The sequence below is a fragment of the Diceros bicornis genome, chromosome 2, assembly GCF_020826845.1.
Source record: "Diceros bicornis minor isolate mBicDic1 chromosome 2, mDicBic1.mat.cur, whole genome shotgun sequence".
In the NCBI taxonomy this organism is placed as follows: domain Eukaryota; kingdom Metazoa; phylum Chordata; class Mammalia; order Perissodactyla; family Rhinocerotidae; genus Diceros; species Diceros bicornis.
This window is the reverse complement of record NC_080741.1, coordinates 384,674-401,693: the sequence shown is the minus strand read 5'-3', so window position 1 is coordinate 401,693 and position 17,020 is coordinate 384,674. Positions and strand designations below refer to the sequence as shown.

At 43.8% G+C, this 17,020-nt stretch overlaps 1 protein-coding gene across 8 annotated transcripts in view; it reads right to left on the bottom strand.

The window, feature by feature from the left end:
- PLCH1 (phospholipase C eta 1) overlaps nucleotides 1-17,020 on the bottom strand; it is a 221,633-nt gene that overhangs the window by 72,343 nt on the left and 132,270 nt on the right. For all 8 annotated transcript variants that reach the window (XM_058550512.1, XM_058550540.1, XM_058550559.1 and 5 more), the window contains exons 6-8: nucleotides 15,400-15,570; nucleotides 4,418-4,511; nucleotides 2,495-2,698 (exon numbers count right to left, since the gene is read on the bottom strand). In XM_058550512.1, the coding sequence (XP_058406495.1) occupies nucleotides 2,495-2,698; nucleotides 4,418-4,511; nucleotides 15,400-15,570 (469 nt within the window). The remainder of the gene's footprint in view (nucleotides 1-2,494; nucleotides 2,699-4,417; nucleotides 4,512-15,399; nucleotides 15,571-17,020) is intronic.

Here is a 17,020-nt window from a genome sequence, read left to right as displayed (position 1 = left end):
AGTCACTAAGTCAGGTCCACGTGGCCCCAGAAAACGTCATCACTTAAAAGCTGGGCGACTGTCCTATGGATCAGTGAGGGTGTGTGCCGGGGCCCCCAAGTGTCAGACACGGAAAACGTGGTGAGTGCTGAGGCAACAGAGGGCTGAATGGCACCTTTTGTTGCTGGGAAAGGTTTTCTTTGTGTTCACCTTTTCTCAGCATCCTCATTGCTCAGCTGCGTAAGCTGCTCCGCTGTCAGTCAGTACTGTCAGCAGGCGTGCTCTGCGTCTACTCTGCCTCGTCTCCAGCATAAGCTCCCAGAGCGCTGACTGCGCAGTGCTCCTAATGATCTGTGGGCAGACAGCTACCAATGCCCGACCATTTTCAAAATGTCGATTTACCTTTATAACACTACTACTAGTTTTACTCCTACTATTACTACAATGTTACATCTGCTCCCTAGGTGGCAGAAAATGCTTCAAACTGACAAAGAAAGGCCTACCCAGTCTCCAGTCGCATCCCACCGCGCACTGCTCTGTTCACCCCTACACCGTTCCACCAGCCCAAGAACAGCCCGCTGTCCACCGGGACCCTGGCACACTCCCACCAAAAAGCAACTCCCCTCTGCCCCACGGACCCTCCTTTCCATCATAAACAAACTCCCTTTCACCACCAGACTCCGGAATTCTCCCTCAACCTCCCTATCTAGGTTAACAACCAGCTTACCTTGGAGGACACGACTTCCTTTCTCCAGAGATGCTTATTACACAAATCACAGAACCAGGAGGCATCCTCCAGGCCTTTATTGCTACTTTTAAACAACTGTTGTTCTCCACTCGTAAAAACTCCCCCCACTTCTGAACCTCACTTTATCCAACTCCACCTTTCTAGCATCTTCCAATTGCCTTTCTATGGCTTTCTCTTAGCACTTAAGTACCTGGTTTATAGTTTTTAATCTCCAACGTTTGATCTCCCTGTCAGCACTCTTTGCCGGTGAAAAGCCCATGTGGGCAATCTGCTCACTCTCTTAGCCTCGACGTCCTCAACGCCAGCAGTCCTTGCTCCTCCCCACCTCAGTCACGCTCGCCCATGACATGCCCTGCAGACAGTCTTCACCTGCAGCCACCCCCACCCCCACCTGTGAGAATAACCCTCTGTTCTGTTTCTTGTGTGTGTGATGACAACTTTCTCCATATTTCTATTTCTTTGCGTCTTCTAGTCTCTCAACCTCATTTTGCGGCCCCTCGTTCACTCATTTCCTTTCCTAGATCCATCAAGCTACCCTCAGTTACTTCAAAGAGCTCTTGCAAACACCTTGAAGGTATTTTATACGACCTAGAAATCCAGAGGCCTGGATCAATTCTACCATCTGTCTTCGCTGCTCCTCTATAATCTGTTGAATGGGTGGCAGGGGTGTAAGAATGCAGATTTTGTGTAACAGAAAGATGATTTTTTTAAAGACTGTTTTTGAAATTAGCGAGGCCATCCCCAATTTATCTTGTCAATTCCTTTCCTACTGTTTGCTGGTCTTCTTAAGCCTCCAAGCCAACCCCCGTCCCCTCTGCACCTAGTGGACAATGGTCTCTCCTACTATGCTGAGGAAAGAGAGGCCATCAGGCAGGAAGCGTTTCAGAATCTCCTGTCCCTTTATCACATCTAACAACAAACCTGTATCCTCATTTCCCCTTCTGCCAACCCTCAGAACCTCCCCAACCTGAATCTTCAAGTCTTCTCCTAATGCAGAAAAGTGTCAAGTGACTGACTCACTGCAGATCAGCTTCCCACTAACGCCACCAAAACCGTATAGCAAAGGACACCACACCCGCTTCACCTCCCGCCTGCACCCCCCGTGCTGCCCAGGCATCTTTCTGAACGGCGAGTCCCATCATATCACTGTAGGCGTTAAAATGATTCACTGCACCCTTGTTACCAAAAGCTCGAGCTGAAATTCCTCACCCCAGCATGCAAAACCCTTCATGACCGACCCCAGTCAACCTCCCAACCGCCAGATTTCCCATCACATCTTGCCTCACGCCTCACCCTCCATACCAGCACTTCTCCACCCTGCATGGGATGCGATTGCTGGAATTCTCACCAAGCCACTGTTTCTAATGTCCACCCACTCCACCTGCAGACAGAAACCATGTCCTATTTCTGTGTTCTCACCCCCAGGAGCCCACCAGAAATTTAATAAATGTTGGCTGATTGATAGACCATGAAGCATGTTGAAAACAAATAGTTATCCTGAACTATTTTTGCCATTTGTTTCATCAAAAATATCTTGCTAGGAAAACATTCATGTTCATCACAATTTTTCAGCAACCAAAGGTGTGCTTGCCGAGTGCAGAACATCTCTCCCAGCCTCCTGACTGAGGGTGAGAGACCCAGGGAGGAGCAGGAGCTAAGAATGACTTGACAAGGGATTAGCGCGGGGGTGTCTTGGTCTCCACTACTCACACTGGACTCACCCGCCCGAGGACGTGCCCCCCAGCGGTGGGCTGGCCGAGCGCCTACCTTCCACGCAGCGACAGCCCTCCTGCAGCACGCGCGCATACATGTCTGCCCTGGACTGGGACAGCAGCTGGTCCCCCGTCAGGTAGGTGTTGTGGGAGGAGGCGATGTAGTAGTTGCACAGGGGCTGCTCCATGTCCTGGTAGACCTCGCCATGCAGCGGGTTGAACACGTCACAGGCCGGGCTGCGCATGAAGCTGGTGAAGCCTTTGCAGAGAGAGAGAGAAAGCGCTGTGGCTTTAAAGCACAGTTGCTCAGTCACCTCACCAGGGACACGAGGGGTCAGAGGGTACTCAGAGCCATCGTCTCAGTCACCCTCAGGACAGCCGCTGCAGGGAACACGGGCAACGAGAGGTTGGCTTCAGGTCACACAGACAGGGACAGGGTCAAAATTGAAATACGGCTTTGGGGAGTAGCAGCTTAAACACGACCCACAGAAAGACAGACTCTAAGAATTGTGACTGAGGAGGGGAGCGGCTTACTGCCCAGCTCCTCAGAACCAACGGATCAGGCTGGGACTCCGCAGTGTGACCTGAGGACACAGGGCTGTGCCATATTTAGTCCAAGTGGGATGCCCATCAGCCCAGAGTCTGACAGGTTATTATGCTGATCTGAGAAACAGCATCGCCAGTGCCACGTCGAGGCAGCAGGTCAAACAGCTGGACGGCCTAAATTCAGGGTGTGATTGTCTGACTACGAAATTGGTTTGGGAAGATGCTCTAACAGCTAGCACACTTGACAGCTGTGAAACAGTTCTTAAAGATTACAGAGAGAACCCTCTCCGTTTTTCCACAGTTTTTCAAAACATAATGCCTGGGCAGAAGAGGCATTCACTCATACATACACAAATACGTGAACGCCCCACAAGGACCTGAGTGGGTGATTACCAGGGTAAAGCATTTCAAGTCTTCAAGAATCGTGTGCTAAACTTTATCTGTAATACCCTATGAGATAGTCGAGAGTTTCTTCATGCCCACCTTTACGGCCCTAACTTAGAAATCATGTTTAATTCCATCTTTTAAGGCCCCACCAAGGAAAAGATTCATTTCTTAGTAAAGAAACGGTCCAAATTATTTTACCTTCTCTGGTTGTTTTTAAAATGGTTTTTAAGAACATAAATGTTAAAATTATTTCTCTTGATTTTAATTGCCCTCCACTCCCAGAAGTAAACAAGGTACCAAGGGGAACTGGAGGCAACAATCAAGTCGGGAAGATGAACCGAGGTCCTGGGTGCTCTCGAGGGTGGCAGGCCTGGCGGTGGTTCACCGAGACGATCTGCTCTGCCTGGGCCTGTTTATTTCCCAACATATTTTAAATGCATACGACTGATACATACATGCAGCTATATTCACACCATATTATTTATGTGTCAGATCCTAGCAGCTAGATTCTCAGTATATAAATTTGTGGGCAAATTACTTCATTTCTCCGAGCCTCGCTTTCCTAGACTATAAAATGAGATCGTTGTATTAATGAAACTTCTTCTTCCAACAGCATCCCCGCCACTACCCACAAGGTAAAACAAGTTTGTTGCCAACATTTTTAAAGAAACATTTTTACATTCCAGTCACTAGTTTCAGAGATTACTGATTTTAGAACCAAATTTCCCTTCATGAAACTATCAGGATGAGGCCATTTCCAAAAATTAGCCATTTGAGAAAAGTCCAAATATTTCTTGCCATCTATCACACATAATGGCATCAAGTTGACTTGCCTGGAGTGGAAGATGTGTATCATGCTTGCGAAAGTAGGAAAAATAGCAATATCGTGGCATCTATTCTGTAGGAAAATACACGCATGTTGTGGGTTTCATCGGAATCATCTGTAGTTCCATGGATATCTCCTGATTTCTTTTCCTGAAAATTTTGCTAGAATTTAACTTAGTGGACTTGAGAAATGAGAAATTAAGAATATTGGTTACTTTACCTTCTATGCCAAGAACATTTTTCGCTTTATTTTCTTCTGAAACTTCAAATTTCCTTATGATGTCAAGACAATAGTCTGTGGTCACATTATTCATCTAAACAAAGCAGAACATTAGTTGAGTACTCGCAATTTCACGAGCTATCTTTCTCTATCCTAAAAGGTATACCAACTTTTTAAGCATCCTCAATACAGGGCAATGTGGTTAAATGAGCAGTGTTTGGGGTCACAAGTGTCGTAGATACTTTATCTTTGGAAAATGGTCAAGATCTCAACCTTCCTACGCATAGTTCAGATTTAATCACTGAAAATGGCCCTTCAACCACTGGACAGACATTCTCCATGAAGCCATAAAACTAATAAAATCAAATAAATAATGAGTGCAAATCCACTGCCAAAAATCCACTCTCTATAAGCTAGTTGTTATCTGCAAAATTAATGTTTTCTACACAAATGCTGAAGTTTGCTAATCATAAATATATGTAGAAAGAAAACGATTCCCAACCAAAACCGAATGCTCTAGGTAAATTCACCTGTGCATCTCTGTAGGTCCCTCCCCGGAATCTCAAGAGCAGGGGTTCAAGGAGACGGGGGTCAGCACGAGACAGTGAAAACCAACAGCTGGGGGCAGAGGATGCAACAGAGAAACCAGCGAGCTCAACTACTCGCGGTGTGATGCTGAGCGAGCCTCTCACCCTCTCTGTAAGGCAGCCGGGAGGATCAAGTGAATTAACATTTCTAAGAACAAAAAAGCCGTGTACGCTGTTTTACTGAGCCCGTCACAAGGCTGCTGTGTGAACATTACAGACTTAGTGTCACTGGGAAAAGTAACTCCTCTGGAACAATTTCTTTAATTAAATACCAACATAAAGAATGCTATATTTTCATCAAAAATCCACTCAGCCCTACAACGTAACAGCGATATTTACATACATTAACGAATAATGATAGAAGCAGCAAACTTTTGAGCCAGTATTTCATATTTCAATGCTATTTCTCAAAGATTCCTTTATCTCTCAGGTTCAATACTTAAGTGTTAGTGAAATCTAACTTTTCTATTAAATTAAACAATTTAATAGCATTCAAATGTTTTGCAGAGGGAAAGCTCTCTTCATGGGTTTTTTTGGCCAGTTTGAAAGAGCACAGAATGCATTTCTCTTTTTCAGACTAGCAGTGTAACGGCTCACCTACCCTTCGAGTCAAGTTTATACCTCTTGCTTCACTTGGAGGCCTGCATTACCAGACACCACCCAGAAATATCCTAAGTCGTGGAACCACACTACCTGCGAGGGTCCACTACCCGCCAGGCTATGAGCAGCTCACCGATTTGTCCGCTACAAGCCAGAGAGACGCATCACACGCAGTCTGAAAGGTAAGTAATTTGTCACAAAATAAAAAGAACCAAACTGATAAAAACTGTATGTGCCGCAGGAAGACTGAGTTTACACTGCAATCACCTGTGTTTATGAGGCACCTGCTCAGAGATGGGGCCTTGAAGTGGACGCGGCTGGTTTACCAGGAGCCCCTGAGCTCTGAAAAAGGAAACAACAAACTGCCCTGCTGGGACTGAGCTAGTGGCAGACGAGCAGAGAACACGTTACTAGTTCAACATACAAAGCAGAACGTACGAGAAAAAGCATCATATTTGAAAAGTACTCATTAAATTGGTGAAAATATTAGTAGGCATTCTAAGAAGCTCACAATTTTCTGGGCACTGTTTTAAGAATTAATGGGAAATAATCCACTTTCTACCAAAATTCAAGTATTAAGGATTAATTTGGTGAAATACAGTAAAACCTCTTAATAATGAGACTTGAAATGTAAGAGTCAGTCAGCTCCCATCCTTCCCCAACCCTGGTCTCATTGCATTAACCTCCCAATCGCAAAATCCTGCACTTGACACAGCTGAATTCTTCAGACCTCACTTGGGTTCCACTGCAGGAACGAGGGTCCAGCACGGGTGAGTGCTCTGCACGTCCCTTCCTCCTCCCTCTGCCTCCCGTGTCACACAGCTGATGAGGGGGGACGCAAGCCGCTTCTCCCTGCTCCAGCCCCATTTCCCGCGTACTTCACCGGAAAGTTTTGTTTGCTGTCTGTGTCAGAGTCACCTGCTCCTCTAACACTGAGGACTGTTCTTTCTTTACCAGGCAACTGGTGCTCAAAGAAGAACTTATGGAAATGTGATTTATTTTAATAACGACTCTATACATTTACATAACATGGTCAATGCTGTTTATAAAGAGCCTTTACACACATACTCTTAAACGGTTCTCACAACAGGCTCGTAAACTCAGCACTTCTATCCCCATTAACAGACAGGAAAACTGACGCCAAGAAAGGCTGACCCTCTCAGCCAGAGTCAGAAAACCTGCAGGAGGCAGAACCAAGGCTCCTATCTGACCACCTAACTTCACGTCCAAAGCTTTTTCGTTTACGCTACACCAACCATCTGGCTGTTTTTCCTTATTTCTATTGAAAACTTGAAATGCTTACTTTCAAAACTATAATTTATAACTAAATTTCAGTATAGCTGAAATTCCTAAATCTTAACTTTCGAAATTTTTGCAACTTTCAAATCAGTTATTATAATTTGACTTCTTTGATTATTCCCAAGGGGACCCCATTCTCTTTTTCTTGTTTACTACAGTTCTTTAATCTCATCCCAAAGAGAAAAGACACTGGTCCTCAATGGTCAAGTTCCATCCACTTCAGACGGACTAGCTGTAGAAACCAAAGTCATGAATCTATAAAATACTTGTCTTCTGACACTAACTTTTTATCCCTAGACTTCTTATAAGTTTTCTAGCAAAGCTTTTTCAGGGAGTGCAAATTTCTAAACAAAGTCAAGAATAAATAATTGTATCTTATAGCTATGATTCCCAAAGCACGCCAAACACAAAATCGTAACATAAATTGCAGAGGATTTTAATATTGCTAAACTCTTTTCAATTTATTTTTATAAAAGTAATATATCCATAATTAAATAAGTCAAAACTAAGATGCTTATGACTAAAAGCAGAATTCCCCCTTCTATACACAGCACTACTCTCAAAAGGAAATAACACCAACATTTACAGATATGTATTTTTTTTGGAATGAGTCTTTATATTCCTAATTATTATTATGTTAATGATGCTATTTCTGTTTTATATACTTTAAACATGCTCTATTGGTCTTTTATTATGTTAAATAAAACTTTAGCTCTTTGGGGCAAGCAAAACTAACTTTCTCCCTCTACCCACCCTCCCAGTAGGGTTATATCTTAATTTTTATTAAATTACTATTCAATGTTTAAATTATTCTGACTAAGGAAATGTTGAACATTGAGTCTGTTGTACGCTATGATTATGCTTCTTTTCATAGAGAATATTTTCTCTAATCTGTTACTGCAATTCCTACACATTTGGTTAATTTTTACTGTTCCTATTACAAATTCTTCCCCATGACTCTAATGGTCTCTCAGCATTATTTCCCACAAAACCGAAGGCAACAGACAATCCATGAATTCCATTTCTTCTCTGTCAAAGTCCTTCTTTTTCCAGGCTGGCTGAGGTCTAGAACTTTATTCAGCTCTTGTCTGGACTTCATTGTGTCAGTCTCGTCAAAGAGCACTCAAGACGTAAATTATTTTAGTTCTTGCATGTGTTTGTGTGTTTGCCCTTGTGTGTTTTTTCACCCTGCATACACATTTGGTGACAGATCAGCCAGGTAGGAGATTCCAGGTCAGAAATCGTCGCCTCTTTGTTTCCCGGCTTCCAGAGTTGCTGTCGAGAAGTCTGATGCCATCCTGACTGCAGTCCTTTGCACAGGACCTGTTTCTGATCACTAATTGATGAGTCTTTTTCTCTCTCTCTTGCTGCCAGCTTTGAGGGCTTCACTCTGTCCTGGGCACGCGACCTTTCTCGATGCCTTGTCTCTGGGTGGACCTTCCTCATTCACGGTCCTTGGCACTCAGCAGGCCCTGCCAATCTACAGATCCCCATCTTTCAGTGCTAATCATTTTTTGCATTATTTATTTGGTAATTTCCTCCCTTCTATTGTCTTATCTTTTTCTGTAACTCCTATTATTCAGATAGTGGACCAATCTACTAATTTCCTTATCTTTTCTTTCTATTTTCCATCTTTTTGTTGTTTGTTCTACTTTCCGGGCAATTTTCTCAACTTTATTTTCTAAGCCATTTATTGAATTTAGTTCTCTGATCCTTTCTTCCTCTGCACCTTCCTTTCTCATAGCATACTGCTCTTGCTTCATGGTTGCAATTTTTTTTACCACTCTGATGATATTAATGTGAACTTTTAAAATTTCCTTCTCCCTATATTGCCTCTATTTCCTCCAAGTTTCTTTATTCTAATTTTTTGCCTTGGTTCCTGGTTTTTAAGGCAGAAGATCTCCTCAAACATGTAATAAGCCTGGCTATTTTTAAAATTGGCTATTTAAAAGCATATTTAAAACCAAGGCAATAAAAATTGGTTGGAAGCTCCATATTTCTGAGTAGAGCTTATTGACTGCTGGGCCTCACCGCAGAATTCTCTGGCTGGACCGTTTTATTAGTCTGACGACAGATGTAAATATTTTTAGAGTTCTTTTCCTTGGGTTGGTATATTAGTTTCCTGCAGCTGCTGTAAAACATTACCACAAACTTGGTGGCTTAAAACAACAGAAATTTATTCTCTCACAGTTCTGGAGGCCAGATGTCCAAAACCAAGGTGTCAGCGGGGCTGGCTCCCTCTGGAGACCCTGAAGGAGGATCCAGTCCGGGCCTCTCCCCCAGCTTCTGGGGGCTGCTGGACCCCTGGTGTCCTCAGCTCGGGGCTTCACAGGGACAGTCTCCACCTCCGTCTTCACCTGCCCTTCTCTCTCTGTAAGTCTGTGTCTTCTTTCTGTCTCTTATAAGAACACTCATCATTGGATTTAGGGCACACTCTGAATCCAGGATTATCTCATCTCAACATCCTTAATTACATCTGCAAAGACTATTTCCAAATAAGTTCACATTCACAGGTACTAGCAGTTGGGACCACTATTCAACCTGCTACAGCTTATCATTTTCCCCTAAGGAAATTTTCCCAATTTCCTACCTGGAGGGAGAAACCTGGGAGCTGAGTATTGGAAGAGGGCTCTTGCTCTCACTGGTCAACACACAGATGTTCACTCAATCCTTGTATTCATTAACTGTTTCTGTGACACAAACCACCGGAAACTTAGAGGTTTAGAACAACTGCTTCTTTGAACACAACTGTGTGGGATGGTAAGTGGGCCTGCGTGCAGCTGGACGCTTATTCTGCTGCCCTCACCTGTGGTTATTCCATTGACCACAGGCATTGAGTCACCTGACAACAGCCCTAAGGCCCCAGGTCTGCATTGGTGCTGGCCCCTGGCTGGGCCTCTTTCTCTATGTGGTCTCTCGTCCTCAAAGCAACCAGCCTGGCTTCCTCTCAACAGCCTCACAGTTTCAACAGAGCTAGAGTGGAATGGTCAAGGCTCCCTGAACATTGTTTCTGCCACCATCTATTAGTCAAACCAAGTCACAGAGCCAGCGTAGATCCAAGGGGCGGGAAAGCAGACCCCACTTCTTGATGGGAGGAAAGGCAAAGTCCCATTGGGAAGGGACACGTGTGTAGGAACATCTTTACAAACCATCTGCCAGACCGTTATCAGGACGGTACTCACACTCAGCTGTGTGGCTCTGCCTCAGCCCGGATCCTCAGTCTAGCCTCCTCCAATTCTCAGTTCCAGTTTTATGCCAGGGTGGATGAGGGACAGCCGCCCTGCCGCAAGGGGCAGGGTAGAGGACCTTAGACTTCCAGTCGATGCTCGTGTTTTCAACCCTCCGCCTCTCCTTTCGGGAGGATCCTCTGACTAATTCCTGAGCTTCGCTGGGTTTTCTCGGGCAGACGAAGCTGCCTTGTGCTTCCTGCTCCGTGGGCTCTGGTCTCAGCGCTCTCGTCTCCTTTAGATCAGACGAGTCTCAGGATTTTCTTGTTCCTGCCTCCTCTCCTCTTCTCTTTGTCCTTTTGGTTTTACACAGGGGAAGAAAGTCTTTTTACTGTATTTCTGGGTAATTTCAGGAGGGAGTGGAGAAACAGCTCTAGTGAATGGTCATTCTGTTTTCAGCTGACTAAGACAACCACAATAACTGTTCATCTCCCCAACACGGCCACCTCTAACTCATCCCAAAGCTCAACCACAAATTTCAAAGCATTTAAAGATATGATTACTTCACAGAAAACGTCATTTGGGAACTATAGTCAAAGGAGAAAAAATAGTATAAGATGAAATTACTCTGAACAATCTCTCAACTGCTTTAATTGTGACTAAGAAAAATGAAACAAATTCAGATAAGGCTCTTAAAGGAATGCTTTTATGATAAGGAAAATGCTAAACAAACAAAAAATGATTCAGGCACACTGGCACCAGAAAGGGTTTGCTAATTTGCTAGTTTTAAGCAAAGAAGAGTTGATGATTATTTCTCACAGGAGAGAGAAGATTAGAATGTGACTCTCACCAACCACTCTGGATTCAGTGAGGGGAAACTGAGGGACCAGCCCAAAGGCACCTGTCGTTGGATCAGAAGAACCAGGGGTATCTCAACAGAAAGAGCAAAGGGGCAAAGGGGCCCCTGAGGGAAGCACCCTGAGGGATGTGCAAGATCGACGCAGAGAAACAAGTCCAGTGAGGAGAGGGCCCTCCAGCCCGGGGTCAGAAAAGACGGAGCCCTCCCCTGGGTGAACATCCCAGGCATATTTCCAACTGAAGCGCCACATAAATAGAAATCTGCTTTTGACTCATCCACGGAGGAAGCCTCTGCTCTTAGCTAACGGCTCGGAGGTTTCTCAGACTATCAGGTGCTTCGCTATTCCTGCCTCCTCTTCCCCTCTCCTCAATCCATAAGAAACACAAGGATAAAAGGAGGGTGGAGACTCATCAGGAAAGTTGTCAAGGGGGCTGGGGAACCAGAGCTCTGAGAAGGACTGAGCACACAACACCTCGGCCCCGGGGCCAAGACACGGACGGGACTCTGGTGGAGACGGAGGCTGTGTCTGGGCAAACACAGGGAAACGACACAGAACACCGCAGCCAACCCTAGTGCTTTGCAAGCACAGACTAGTTAGTGGAAGTCAGTGATCTTTATCGGTGGACATGAGGAAGCGATGGAGGAGAAACCACAGCCAGCTGGTGTCTTCCTTAACTGGCACTTCTTCATGGATATAAAAGACAGCGGGAATTTCCCTTAGCACATCCACATTTCAGGGATGAAAGTCCTAATCAAACAGCAATTGGACCGGTCAAAGGCATAAATTCAATTTTCAGAGAGCTTCAGTAAAATAAAGATCTGACCTGTGGGCCAGCATCTGATTTCACGTGATCCGTGACAGCGTACATGGCCCCAGTGATACCTCATTTCACAACTGAGTAAATCTATAGAAGTTGAATACTCTCTACACCAATCTCATGCCATCAGAAACAATGAATTACTGCCATATGGCTCGTCAAACAGCCTCAGATTTGTTCCATTGTGAAAATCTCATTTCAAAACTCAAAACCTCATGAAACTCGACTAACGACTCTCTCGCTGCACGTTTAGATCACGTCCAACTTTTCTCTATTATAAAGAACGGTGAAACGCACAACTTTATAACTTATTTTTCTGTACATGCTTAATTATTTCCTTAGGATGAAGCACTAGAAGTAAAATGAATTGGTCAAAGTTTTATAAGTTACATAAAACTTGATAAATAATAAAATTGTCCTATAGAAAGATTGTACCATTCCACAGCTTCACTAGAAATATAAGAAATGGACACTACGTTTGGTAGTATCTCTTTTTTAACCTTTACTAATTTGATGGTTTAAAAATAGCCTCTTGGTTTTATTTCATATTTTTAATTTATTAATGAAGGGTGAACATTTTTAATAGATTTACTGACCTTTTATGAAATTTTTTATATGTTTCAAATGTTTTGCCCATTTTTCTATTGGGTACTCATTTTTTTCCTCCATAGTCTATGAGAGCATTTTCCATATTAGGAAATTAACTATTTCTTCTTTGTATGTTGCAAATATTTTCCTAGTTTGTACTTGATATTAATTTTATGGTGTTTGATAAGCTGGACCACATGTAAACAAAGTTTCAAGACATTAACATTTTCCTTCGTGGTTTATGCCTCTGGATATACGACAAATTTTTTTAAACTTCTTTCAGGTTATGCCCACATGTAGCTTCAAGCTAGTTTTGAAAATTAAACTGGATACAGGTGATCCTCCACCAGGGGCAGATACAGAACACTGGCTTCTGTTTCCCCAGCTAAAATTCACTGGGTGAATGCAGTATAACCAAAGGGAGGGACGAACATACACCCCTGAGCAAGTGACACCACTACTGCCATTCACACGGATGGTGCTCATTCCACTAGCTGAGGTGAACTTGAAGTCAGTAGCTTCAAATATTTTAATTTTAATTCCTCACATTGCTGTGCTTCTCACTATCTCTGTGAAAGTGTTTTCTCACCATTACACTCAATCTTCAATTTGACTTTGTGAGACAGGAAAGGTGGGCTCAGCTCCCTTCGTTCAGGTCAGGAAACCAAGGCTCAACCAAGATTCTCCACCCAGTGAAGCTTGCAGGGTGCAGAAGTAGGTCTTCTGGGCTCCCGGTCTAGTGTTCTTTCCACTAGACCATGAAGAGTTCTCCAGGGGGAACGGAGAAGCAGTTACAGCAGTGGGAAACAGAGGAGGAGCAGAGATGTAGAAAGGATATATTCTCTGGGCAAAGTTTCTTCAACCACCCCATTCCCATTCTCTACCTGTCGAACAGCTGACTGTACAGCTCATGGAGAATCTCCGCCTTTGCCAAATTTTCAAACTACTTAAAATAACTGATTTTGATAGAACATTTTACTAACACTATCTAGCTTAACCCTCAAGAAAGCAACTACAAAATTCATAAAATCTGAATCTGTTATTCCTAGAATGTATGTGACTGCGATGATGAGGTAAAGAAAATATTACCAGGTCTAGTGTCTTTTTTCTGACACCAACCAGATCTCAAGTTCTCCGACACTAACTGGGAGTCCAACAGTTCAACTCAGTTCTGACACTAACCACCCAGGGTTAGCTCAGACCACACAGATGGAAGGCTCAGTCCCACAGACTGCCCCGCTTCAGACGCCAGCCACAAAGGGGGTGTCCAGCCTACCCCCGTTTCTGCCTGGTCTACCACACATGTGGGGGATTCTGCTAACGAAAAAACAACTGGACAGTGGTTAAAGCAGTAAAAGCAGATTTTAATTAGTAACCATTGCAACAGGGCAAAAGAGAACTCAGCGTAGAACCGTTCCAATTCTGAACACAGGATGGACAAAAGGAATTACAGCAGGGTGCAGGGTGGGGTTGGTGGAGGAAACATCAGGGGAGGGAGGTTCTGGCTAAACTGACCTCACAGGATCCTTGCTGAAGGCAGGCCAGTGATGGGACCACCTGCCGATAGATGGCGGAGGGTGAGAAATTTTATCAGATATCGAGGAAGGGGGTTCTGGTGAAACAGACATCGAAGGATTCCTGCTACAACTGGACCCTTGAGGACGAGGCCCAAGGACCGGGCCCAGTCAAAACAGGGCTTAGAAGAGCCGGCCTGGAGGTCAGTCAAGGAGAAAGTCTCTATGAGTTCCCACAATTCACCAGAGTGACCCACCAAGCTCAGAAAAGGGCTTTACTTAAGCTACGGGTTTATTATTCAGTAGCCAACTCAGGAACAGCACATGGAAGACGCGCCGAGGGAGAGGTTGGAAGCCCCCATGACCCCCAGGGCACAGCCCCGTCCCAGCACCTCCGTGTGTTCACCAACCTGAAAGCTCTCCAAACCCCACAGTTTAGGGGTTTTTATGGAGGTTCCATTACAGAGGCATAACTGATTAAATCATTCCTGCAATTTGCAACAAGGATGAGCCTAGAGGAAATCTTACAAGTGAAGTCAGTCAGACACAGAAAGACAAAAACCACCTGATCTCACTTATACGTGGAACCTAAAAAGTCAAAATCATAAAAGCCGAGAGCAGAAGGTGGGTTGCAGGGACTGGGGGAGGGGAGAGCATGGGTCAGGAGCACAAAGGTTCAGTTACTCGGGAGGAGTAAGTTCTGGGATCTAACGCACAGCGTGGTGACTACAGTTAACACTGGATTATACACCGAAATCCGCTAAGAGAGTCCATCTTAAGAGTTCTCACCACAGAAAGAAATCGCAACTACATGAGGTGAGAGATGTGTTAACTAGCTTGACTGTGGTCATCATTTCACAATGTGTACATATATCACACCTCACGCTGTACACCTCAAATACATATAATTTTTATTTGTCAAGTATACCTCAATAAAGCTAGAAAACAAACCAAAATATTCATTTATGCTTCTACTTTAGTGAGAAACGAACAGAGTTTAAGGCAATACTAAGAAAGAAGCAGGACAAGACCAGGCTGGGTGACCATAATTCAGCCTACATTACAACTAAAACTAAAAAGTCTTATTTTAAATATATTTAAGAACTCCCTTTGCTAATCAGGACTTAATTTACTTATCCTTCTCACATGATAAAATGCCAATTTCCTATCAGAATTATCAATGAATTATTACATTGCTAGTTAAACATTATGTGATAGTTAAAAAATACCTAGCTATACTATTAGTCTAAAGAAAACATTGCCATTACATCTAAAATGAAACACGTGAGTTCACATTCATTTCTTTGTGGAAAAATATGCACATCCATACTCAACATATTTAAAGTAAAAAAAAAAGTATGTGTTCAATTCATCACTCCATCTTAAAAGCTGCTGGAAACAGGTTTTAAATAACTCATAAACAGGTTTCTGTGGAATTGTGATGTTCACCCCTCCACCCCCAGTTTAAGGCATAGGCACACCCAACCCCAAGAGAAACTTGTGTACCTCTCACGCCTACGTTTAATAAATGCCCCACAGTCGGACGGTACCTTCTGCTCCACCTTCAGAAACTGAGCCAGTTCCTCCACGGTCAGGTGATCCTTCTTGTCACTGTAGCTCAAGAGCAGCAAGTAAAGGTCCCGTCTCAATGACATCATTTTGTAAAAAACACAGAACTCTTCAAATGTCAAAGTTCCCTGATTCTCATCGGTATCAGCTTCCTGCAAGAGGGGAGAGGAAGCGAGGCGGTGTGCGAGCCTGCGGTGGGAAGCTCAGCACTGGGAATCACACGCACCATCAAAAGGCTGGTACACATCTCACAGTGAGCGACCCTTCTTCCCAAGCACACAGGGATCACCCTAAAAACGGACTACATATTAGTCCACAAAGAGCTTCAACAAATTATAAAGAATCAACCTTATAAAAATCAATTTCTCTGATCACAGTAAATTTATAAATTAACAAAGCAAGCTTTAAGAAAAACGGAAACGGGCCAGCCCGGTGGTGTAGCGGTTAAGTTCGCGTGCTCTGCTTTGGCAGCCAGGGGTTCACAGGTTCGGATCCCAGGCCCACACCAACGCACGGCTTGTCAGGCCATGCTGTGGCAGCGTCTCATGTAAAGTAGAGGAAGATGGGCACGGATGCTAGCCCAGGGCCAATCTTTCTCCACAAAAAGAAGAGGATTGGCGACGGAAGTTAGCTCAGGGCTGATCTTCCTCTCACACACACAAAAAGAGAAACAGCATGATGCATTTCTAAATAGGAAATACACAGACGTGAACACGCACGCTCCATATTAAAACGTGTGTGATGAACTGAAAGCAGTCATTAGAAGGAAACCTGAAGTTTTAAATTTATTAGAAAGCAAGGTAGATTAAAAACAAATAAGCTAATAGTTGAATTCAAAAAGCTAGGAAAAAACCAAGATAAAGAAAACAGAAGGAAATGAATTACAAACAAACGCAGAAAGCAAGGAAATAGAAAATAAACAGATATAACATCAGAGGTGAGCAATGAAAACAAAAGCTCATCTTTTGAAAAAATTAATGAAAACGAGAAATCTTGGACAAGACTATCCAAGAAAAAAAGAGAGAAGCTACATTTAACGCACGACGCAGATACCAGTCTCGCACCAGCTTCTGCACTGTAACTCCATCCACGTAACCTCCAAATGTAACAGCATCTCTCTTCGCCTGTTGGCAGCTTCCCGCTCTCACAGTCATCAACATCGTGGCTCCTCCCCGCTCTCCCTCCACAGAAGTCTGAAATCCATCTGGACCCATCTCTAGTGGAAATTATTTGTTTCTAGGAATTACTGACTGCGGCTTTCACCCTGTTTCTCACTTCTGATTGGCTGCATGTGTCATAAAACCACAAAACTGTGGGGGACACATAATGAGCAACCAATCCATTTACACCATCTTCTTCATTCCACATGAACATAGTTGTCACCGAACAAAAACTGATGGAATGAATGGCACTTTGAAATGCGTGGATTTTGTGAGTATACTCAGCTGTTATGTGGTTTTAAACATAGTTTTGAAAGTCAAAGTGCTCAGAAAAAGATATATTTTTAAAAACTTTGCTAACCTTGGGCCAATTATGAGCAAATACTTTGACCACATTTAAACAACACACAGTGTCTCTGTGAGGCCAACAGCTGTCACCGTC